Source organism: Lutra lutra, chromosome 3, assembly GCF_902655055.1.
Source record: "Lutra lutra chromosome 3, mLutLut1.2, whole genome shotgun sequence".
NCBI lineage: Eukaryota > Metazoa > Chordata > Mammalia > Carnivora > Mustelidae > Lutra > Lutra lutra.
The window spans coordinates 166,707,810-166,718,262 of NC_062280.1; the positions used below are offsets into that span (position 1 = coordinate 166,707,810).

At 37.6% G+C, this 10,453-nt stretch overlaps 1 protein-coding gene across 2 annotated transcripts in view; it reads left to right on the forward strand.

Moving 5' to 3' along the window:
* PIBF1 (progesterone immunomodulatory binding factor 1) overlaps positions 1-9,999 on the forward strand; it is a 199,672-nt gene extending 189,673 nt beyond the window's left edge. Inside the window, exon 17 of one of the 2 annotated variants that reach the window (XM_047720117.1) lies at positions 8,401-9,999. In XM_047720117.1, the coding sequence (XP_047576073.1) occupies positions 8,401-8,451 (51 nt within the window). In that variant the 3' untranslated portion in view covers positions 8,452-9,999. The remainder of the gene's footprint in view (positions 1-8,400) is intronic. The other variant, XM_047720115.1, reaches the window with a different exon arrangement.
* Positions 10,000-10,453: the final 454 nt, after the last annotated feature.

A 10,453-nucleotide genomic window follows, 5' to 3' on the forward strand; every position in this document is an offset into this window, starting at 1 on the left:
ACTTAGGTTTCTTACCTCTTATTCATGTTGGTTTTAAACTAATTTTCAGTTTTATTTAAAGGACTTGAGAGATGTATATTAAGCCCTTTCCTGAATGTATGTATTACCTACCTTACAACTGATAGTTGGTTTTTAGTTAACATAATGGACTGGCCCAGAAATGAGCCTTAATCTAGCATTTACCTCCTCTAATCTTCAAGACTTATATGGGAATCAGAGGGACATTTTGTATAATTTTTCAACTTATCTAAGAATAAAAAGACATGCAAAATATCTCCTTCCCCCTCTTATTGGTAGTGAGTATACTTTGTTCTAAGAGGTTCTTAATAAGTACAGAACCAATCATATTAGCATAAAATTAATGTTATTAGCATACAATTAATGTTTAATATAATATTAAAATAATATTAGCATAAACAAATACATTTTTAGATAGACATGTGCATATACAGGAATCACTCAAAAAACAATAAATCAGAAGAATTTAGATTAAAAAAGAAAATACTGAAAATGATGTTTTAACATAATTTTTAACATCATTTTTTATGAATAAAAATTAAAAGGCAACAGAATGAAAATAGTAGCATTATTAAATATTATACTTTAACATGGTTTCCCATCCTTGCATTAATTTCCCAGAAGAAACATGATTTTTACAATTTGAACAGAGACTCAAAACCAGACAGATTTTCTTTATGATACTCTGATTTGGTGAGCCCCCAGAATTTTAGGGCTTTTTTTTTTTTGTTTTGGGTTTTTTTTTTTAAAGATTTTATTTATTTATTTGACAGAGAGAGTTCACAAGTAGGCAGAGAGGCAGGCAGAGAGAGAGGGAGAAGTAGCTCCCCGCTGAGCAGAGACCCTGATTCGGGAACTCGATCCCAGGATTCTGGGATCATGACCCAAGCCAAAGGCAGAGGCTTAACCCACTGAGCCACCCAGGCACCCCAAATTTTAGTTTTTTAAAGCTTCCAAGATGATTATAATAATCGGTCAAGTATGGGAGCATCTCATCTAAGCTAATTCATTATACATTTGGATAATGCCACTGGAGAGCAACGTGATATGAGAGATTGCTTGGTGACTACATGGTTCAACATCCTTTTTTTAAAAAAATGACAGTGAGTTACAATTTAGATGGAATAAGGGATAATTGTTGTAAGGATCCATGTGGTGGTAATGGAGACTGAGCTGACAGGAGAGAGAAAACAGGAAGCCTAGATTGACCAGCCAGGAAACAAGACAGCTATACGGATTTCCGGGTTTCCGCAGCTGTGTCCTGGGATCTTTTCCTCTGGTGGTACACCAGCTTCTCTTTGTTTCTCTCCCAGTTTCTGCTTACTCACAGTTTCCACTTCCTCATTAATTTGCTCTTGGCCCCTTGTCTTGAGACATGCTTCCTTCCCACATCGACTCTCTTTTAACCTATTCTCTGTGTATTTTCCAAAAACAGGAATCCAATTGGTGCAGCTTATTTTTGTTGGGTGATATGCCTTTGTAGCAAGAGTTGTTAAGGTTGTTAGCCAGGCTACTGAATGGCCGCTAAAAAAATTCACTAGTAAAATTATTAGTGAACAGGAATCCCATGGTACCAAATAAGCTGCCTAGAGCTGTTTATTCCAAAGGACCATAGCTCAGAAACTGGGCTAAGGTGATGGCAGACAATATGATATGTCTGTTATATTATAATCTATCAGAATAGAGCAGACTGAATACATAGATGTTGATGGGATGAGTAAGGTCAGATGAAAAACCACAAGATACAGCCAAATACTTAAAGCCTGTACACCCTCTGATCTGCTTTTCTGACCCTTCTCTGTTCCAAGCAGTGAACTGTTCCTTCTGATTCTAACCTCCTGCATTTCTAACTTTGGCTGGTAACCTGATTCTGATATCCTGACTGCAACCAGTATATAATTAACAGTAAAATTTCTCCAGTACTTCAAAATAAGTCTTTGCAGTGAGAATAAAGTTAAGAAGATTCAAAATATAAAGTATTAGTTGGATGGTTTTTATATCCTTTTTACCCATGTGTGTTTCCTGGGGCTTTTCCTATAATAAACTTAATTTCTTTTATAAGAAGGGAAAATTTTTCAAAAGAGGAATGAGCTCAGGAGCTGAGCTGGCTGACTCAGCCAGTAGAGCATACAACTCTTAATCTCAGGGCCGTGAGTTCAAGTCCCATGTTGGGTGTGCAGCCTACTTTAAAAAAAAAAAAAAAAAAAAAAGGTATGAACTCAGCCATACACTAGTGAAAACTGAGAACTAATACTGGAAACCAGTCAAATCAAGACTATGTGCTAATGCAAAATTATTAATGTGAACTGACTGGGTAACCTGGAGGGAGTCATGTAAACATTCTGAGCTGGTTCTAATCTGTAAAATGAGGGGGAAGATCGTATGAAATGCGGTCTAGATATTTTTTATACTAACATGCTATTACTCTTTTCAAGCATTATAATTTTTACAGTTACTATTTTGAATATTTTCAATTTTCCATAGCAACATTTTTCTTAACATCTCATCTGATCTTGTTAACAAGGAATTTGTGATGCAAATACGTAAAAATAAGATCTAATTATTTCATAATCTTACAGTTTTATAACTAAAATGGAAACATTTCTAATTTGCTTCCAGATCCTTTGGCTGAAATTATTTGCTATTGATATTTTTCCCTGATAACAAATTTATGCTGAATAGCTGGATGGATGTGTGTTCATATATGCATTGAAAGGATGAGGAAACAAAACTACTGTCAGTGGGGCAGTAGGGTAGAAGGAAAGCTGTGATGTAGAAGAATGAAGGAGGGGCACCTGGGTGGCTCAGTGGGTTAAGCCTCTGCCTTCGGCTTAGGTCATGATCTCAGGGTCCTGGAATCGAGCCCCACATCGGGCTGCTCGGCAGAGAGCCTGCTTCCCTCTCTCTCTGCCTCTCTGCCTACTTGTGATCTTTGTCAAGTAAATAAATAAAATCTTAAAAAAAAAAAAAAAAGAAGACGAAGAAGAAGAAAAGAATGAAGGATAAGAGCTTGAGACATTTGTTTTTATGTGCTTTTATATTCAAAAGAAACTTTTATAGGGTCCACATGATATTTATACATGAAGAGGACCTCAAAGGTGCATATGATAGACACCTTTCTCAAGTTCTGGCCATTGAAATTACAGATAGGGCAGAGTTGTTTTTCAGGCGTTGAACGTACCAACCAAGTCTAGACTGAGTCACGGAATGTAAGTGCTGTAAGGTTAGGAGCTGTGTTTCCATTGCCTTGCACAATTCCTGAACAAAGTTGATACTCAATAAATATTTGCTAATTGAGGGCTTTTTAAAAAAAGGTTATTATGTGCCTTCCTGATTTACTTACCTTGTTAGCTGTTAAAACTTTATTGGGTGGGCAACTTGAGTATTACACTAAAAGGAAAGGGAGAGTGAAAGCAGCAACTCCCCCAGGCTGTGGTTAGTGCTACTTCTACAACAGGCCACACCATCTCGTCCCTTTCATTCATAAACACCCAGTAGTTCCAGCTCATCATCTACTTTCACTCTCAAGGTAGCTTTTAGTTGTCCTAGCCCTTTTCTCTCGCCTTAAGTCGCTCCTTTCTAGAAAAAAAAAACTGGAGCTGTTCTCATCCTCTTTGGAGCAACTTTCCTTTTTCCTTCCAGAGCACCATGGGACTAACTACCATCCTTTTGCACACCAGCATTTTTACTCAAGATTCATATCATTGTCACCATTTTCTCAATAAAAATGCAGATGTTAGCAGTCCTGCTCTCAGTCTTTTCTCCAAGCAGATTGTAAGCGTTGAAACAATAAAGAGGCTCAAACTCCAGGAGGGCAGGGAACATCTTAAGAATAGTGGCACCAGTACATTGTAAATGAAGCTTCCAAATTAGAGTTTATGGTAGGGTTCAGGCCTTAACTTAGATTGGTTATCTCAATGGCTGTCATCTATTGGACAGGTATATTATATTTATGTAATTTTTTACATAAATGGCTTTATGATGACATGACTCTCTTTGTAGAAATGATTTAGAACGCTACATGTGGTCATCTGGAAAACAAAAAATGTTCAAATAAGTACAATTTGGTTCAACAAGTTTGTCCTGACTACATGTAGGCACCCTTGCTAAACATTATAGAATATTTGATCATTTTGATATAGACAAAATAGGGTGGACTACTTTAAAGTAAAAATAAAGAAAATGCTAAGTGCTGTAGAAATTTAAAGAAAGAATAGATACTGTGATGTTGATGGGCTCCTGGAGTATTGGAGGCTCCGGCCTTGAAGAAGATTTTAACAGGTGACAATGAGGCTTAGAAAGTGAGAAATTCCAAAGGCAGAAAGAATACAGTATTCACAAATTATTTTATAATTTGTGCTTCTTTCCATTATTCAGTAATAGGATGTCTAATATATATTGTTTATATCAAGACTTTATTCCTTTCTTTGTAAGCATGGAGGGAGGGCAGTGAAGGTCGAATGATCTGGGACAATCTCTCATTTAAATTGGTAGGAGAGCCAGGTCATCTGTTTTAGACTCACTTAGGTTGGGCTCTGCCTGTGAAGACTCTTTAAATACTTATTTCTGTGATTCCCAGCTTCCATCTTTTTTGGAAAACAAAGTTATTATATCTACTAGACAGTGTCTTTCTTTAGAAAAGCGGCTCTTTTCTGGTGGTTGAACTCAAATAGATTCTTAATTTCTAGCTCTTTTTCTAGATTCCAGGAATAATCCACCAGGTTTATGATATATGTATTATTATCATTCTTTCTCCTTTTAACATACTTTCTCAATGTGTTAGAATCCCCAAGTAATATATTAATGTTTGAGTTGACTGCTTCTCCAGGACACAAAGGTACCTATTTTATCAGTTCTTTATCTCCAGAATCACATTGTAACCTGGTAGATGAGTCCTGGTCGGTTTCCAGTTAATCCTGTCATTGGTTTCTACCACAGCCCTCTGGGCGCTTCCCTAAATCTGGAGTACAGTTTACTTGAGGTTTTGTTAACACTCAACTGATAACCCAGTTTTTCACTACTTTGTACTGTTTCTTTATAAAATCACAAATACAGTTAACCTAAACCAGCACATAAGAATTAAAGCTATATGCCATATATACATATAAAAAGGGTTTCATATATTAGAACCTGTAAGAGATCAAATATCTCAAAAGTCAATTTATACAGTGGAAAAGCAGCTAATCCCTGGAAAGAGGCACAATCGATTGGGGCAAATCTGCTTCATTAACACATCTGATAGAGAATGTGTTTGTAAGGAGGGGAGGAGGAGAGGTCTGCAGTGGACCAAACACAGATAAAAGGAGTCAGGAAGAATTGTCTGCCACTGAAATTCTTGGCCTGTTCTTTTTGGGTCTTAAGATTCCTTTTTAGGGGCTCCTGGGTGGCTCAGTGGGTTAAAGCCTCTGCCTTCGGCTCAGGTCATGATCCCAGGGTCCTGGGATCGAGCCCCGCATCGGGCTCTCTGCTCAGCGGGGAGCCTGCTTCCTCCTCTCTCTGCCTGCCTCTCTGCCTACTTGTGATCTCTGTCAAATAAATAAATAAAATCTTTTTTTTTTTTAAGATTTTTATTTATTTGACAGAGAGAAATCACAAGTAAGCAGAGAGGCAGGCAGAGAGAGAGGAGGAAGCAGGCTCCCTGCTGAGCAGAGAGCCCGATGCGGAGCTCGAACCCAGGACCTGGGATCATGACCTGAGCCGAAGGCAGCGGCTTAACCCACTGAGCCACCCAGGTGCCCCAATAAATAAAATCTTTAAAAAAAAAAAAAGATTCCTTTTTAATATCGGAAGTTTTATTTCTCTTCTTCCCCATGTACACAGAGAAGGAACATTTTTGTTATCAGTCGATTGAGGAAACACAGATGTACAGATTCTCTACCCTTAGCTTTAAGCTTGAAGGTCTGTAAATTGGTCTGTAGAAGCTGCTTTCAGATTTTTTGGTCCAGGAGCCACAGTTAAAAAACCAGTTCACACTGTGACCTCGTGACGATCACACACTTTCTCAAAACAGAATTTACCCCAGACCTAGGGCAGGTACTCTGATGTTTTCTATTCTATTCTAGTCTGTTGACTTTTTTTCTCTCAATTCTGGTCTTTACCCATTAAATTGATTTTCTTACCCATGGGTGGGGACCTACAGTTTCTTTCTTCTTCCATTTTTATTGCAATTTAATTGACGAGACCTACAGTTTCAAAAACACTGGCATATATGTGCTTCTGAGACCAATTGTGTGAACCTTAGACTTTTAGCTGGCTCACCTTTTCCGGTCACCCAAAACCTCTCCATCTGTTTATATGAGAACCATGCAATTTTTCAGTTTTACTGTGACTTCTTATGGTCTGTGACTATTTAAAAAGAGAAAGAGGGGCGCCTGGGTGGCTCAGTGGGTTAAAGCCTCTGCCTTCGGCTCAGGTCGTGATCCCAGGGTCCTGGGATCGAGCCCCACATCGGGCTCTCTGCTCGGCTGGGAGCCTGCTTCCCTTCCTCTCTCTCTGCCTGCCTCTCTGCCTACCTGTGATCTCTGTCAAATAAATAAAATAAAATCTTTAAAAAAAAAGAGAGAAAGAAAGAAAAGAAAGCGTGCTGGTAAAACTAGCAGGCATTCCTGGACAAATGACAATTATATGTCTTATTACGAATTAATAACATTCTGATCTGTACTTTGGTTTCTTTTGGATTTAGTTAGCCTCTGCCACTTTTTTTTTTTTTTTAATTTATTCATCCATTAGAGAGGGAGAGCGAGAGTGGGCGCCCACAGGCCCGTGCACATATCACAAGCAGGGGGTAAAGGTAGAGGGAGAAGCAGACTCTGCACTGAGTAGGGAGCCTGATGTGGCACTCGATCCCACCAGGACCTTGGGATTATGACCTGAGCTGAAGGCAAGATGCTTAACCAACTGAGCCACCCACATGCCCCATCTTTTTTTTTCCCCCTAAGTAGGCTCCATGCCCAATATGGGGCTTGAACTCACAACCCTGAGATCAAGAGTTGCATGCTCTACTGACTGAGCCAGCCAGGGGCTTCTCTTTTACCTTTAATACAAAGGTCTTTGAACTTTCTTTCTTAAGAAGAAAATACTGAGGTGTTTTAATGCAGATTTACATATTGGAAAGACAAGCTTGGAAGAATTGTGGATGATTAATTGAAGAGAGAACCCGATCAGAAATAGGAAGGTCTTACAGGAATCAAGCCAGAAAAGATGAAGGCCCAGTGGGGTCAAGATAGGAACAGAATGAGTTACAAAGAGATTTCAATAAAAGCTAAGTTTCAGACTGCTTAGAATGAGTATAGTAAGTAAAAAGAAGAAATCTAGGATGGAGAAGAATCAGATATTTCTGATTTAGAAGACTGAATAAAGTATGATACTATTCACCCAGACAGAGACTATGGAGGATTGGGAGAGTTCATTCCACATACTGAATTTCAGTCACCCGTGGAGACCATCCTGTGAAAGTATCTGTAGCTCAAGTTAGAGTTGTAGTGAAAGACGGGAGTGAAGGAGAGGCTACCAGCTTAGTCAGTGGTGATGGAAGCTGGCCAAAGCATGAATAAGGTCAAGAGGAGCTGATCATTGCTGTCACTTCCAACAGTTTATACATCAACTATTTACTATAAAACAATATAAAAAAGATCAAATTACTTTTTATCTTTAAATATCATACTTATCTATATGCCTACACGTATATATATATATATATATATTTAGGAATATAGTCCTTCATAGTTTGAACCAGATCTAAGTGGGAAAGAAGTAAACTGCTTATTTAATTTATTGTAACATATTGTATGAAATAGGACGTTTTGATCTGAATCAGTGCCTTGTGTAAGGAGTTCTGAGTGCTTTCTTCCGTCCACCTCCCCTGCTTTTTTGTTACTACTCTGTATAGCAAGGCTCTTTTTAGATTGAAACGACTGAGCAGTAAAGCCAAGAAGGGCTCCAGCAAATACTTAGCAATTCAGAAGCTCAAAGTCCAGTGATTTGGATCTAGTAATTCTTCAGTAAATATCCATTGTGTGACTAAATATCCATATATAGACAGATAAGACAAAAAGACCCATGTCCTCGATTTTTTTTATAAATCTCTTTGAAAATAAAGTCAGTTCAAAAATGCTTACCTGTATGCAATATGTTAAATATAGGCTTTGAGCCAGAAAACAAAGATGTATATTTTTTCTGCAGACATACCAGGTGGGAGATTATTTCTAACAAAAGACAGAACCTTTGCCGTAAGTGTCTTTCTGAATTAAGAAAAGCAATTATTTACTGTAATTTTCATACAAAGCCCCAATACTTAGTACTCTGAACTGCCTCTCTTATTTTCCTTATAAGCATTTTACTTAATTTTTGTGTTGTGTTTTGTTTTGTTTTATTTTTTAACAGACCAAAAAAGAAGCACCAGAGTGGTCTAAGAAAGAAAAGATGAAGACCTAGTGTTTTGGACGGATTTGCTCAATTGTTACTACTCCTGAAGTTCTTTCTCTGATGAACAAAAAAGTTTGTCATAATCATGTACTTAGTGTTTTTTTAAATGACTAAAGTTTATTTTAACTGAATGTTAAATTAACAGATTTTAGCAGGATAATCAAAATGTATGAAGAGCAAACAATAGTACACTTTGTATTTGGTTTTATCTGTTTTGTTACAAAACAAATATATACTCTTCTGATTTAAATTTTAGGGTTTTCATAATTCTCAATGCATTTTTAAAGTACAAGGCTTATAAATATTTGGCTAAATATTGTCATATCAGTGAGTATATTTTCTAACTATATAAATACTACATTTAAATGTCATAACAGAAATATCAAGACACTGTACATTTTTTAAAACCTAGAATCATTTGTGAAATCTACTAGAAGTTACTGCAGATGCCCAGTAACAGTGGTCAGATATCATATACATAGGTGGATATGAATTGCTGATTATTTCTTTGGGCTCTGTTTTTCCTTCTATTTCAGGTGATCATTAATCAGTAAAATCTAGTAGAAAATCTCTTATTTCATTGGTCAAGTAAAGATTTGATGTCGTTACACTGAGCAAAACAGTGCTGATTCAGACGCAGGAGGGACCAAATTTCTAGTGAGTGAAGTAAAAGAGAGTAGCATTTTTCTCTTTTTCTCAAAATATGTTCCATTTCTTAGAAGACCTAAAACTTAAAGAAGAGGGGAAGAAAGGAAATACAAAAAGAAATGAGATGTATTTTTATATATCAGGTTTTCTCAAACACTATTGAACATAGTGGCTGGGTACTTCTTTGCTCCAGGTGGGAGTGGAGGACAGCCCTTGGGTTTGGGGGATGTTTACCAGCATCTCTGGCCTCTACCACTAGATGACAGTAGCACCCCCCCAGTTGTGATAACCAGAAATGTCTCCTGTCCCCTGGGGTAGCAAAATCACCCCCTGCCTCCTAATGAAGAACCAGTGATATCAATGATTATCCTTGTGGATATGAAACAAGAATACCATCTGTTCAGTGTGTTCTTTGAAAATCACAATAGTACAGAACCATTAGTTGAGTGAGAGAAGAGAAAAAGCCTTTGATAATAATATATACTTGTAAATCTATCATTGGCCTGAAGACCCTAATCCCGTTCCCCCTCCTCTTTTCATTTAGCTAAACATCTTCTAACATATGACTTTCTTCAACAAAGGTTTGTGAATATGACCTTTCTTAGGCCTGCATTTAAAATCCAGAATGCTTATGTATAATTCACTAAAACTAAATTAACTTGTGAACATAAATTGTTTCCTTCTAAAATGATAGAAGAAAATGTCTTATCTTATTTTCAACTCTATTAATCTAAAAGCATTTTATGATTTACTTTAGTCAGTTCATTATTATATGATATTTTAATATAAAGAAATACTGATTGATTATCCAGGTTAAAGTAATGATGTGGACAAGGGCGCAGAAGTAAGAAAATTAGGAGCTCATTTAAAAAATAAAAACTATGGGACGCCTGGGTGGCTCAGTGGGTTGGGCAGCTACCTTCGGCTCGGGTCATGATCTCGGGATCCTGGGATCGAGTCCCACGTGGGGCTCTCTGCTCAGCGGGGAGCCTGCTTCCCTCTCTCCCTCTCTCTCTGCTTGCCTCTGTCTACTGTGATCTCTCTCTGTCAAATAAATAAATAAAATCTTTAAAAAAATAAAAAAATAAAAAAAATAAAAAGTAAATAAAAACTACAATGATGAAGAAATTGAGGAAGTCTTCTCCCCCTCCGAGTCCTTAATTTTCATCCCTCTTTCCTTCCTGTCATTTCTAGATGTAATTACTTTAAAAAAAAAAAATTCTTGGGTGCCTGGGTGGCTCAGTGGGTTAAGTCGCTGCCTTCGGCTCAGGTCATGATCTCGGGGTCCTGGGATCGAGCCCCACATCGGGCTCTCTGCTCAGCAGGGAGCCTGCTTCCCTCTCTCTCTCTCTCTCTCTCTGCC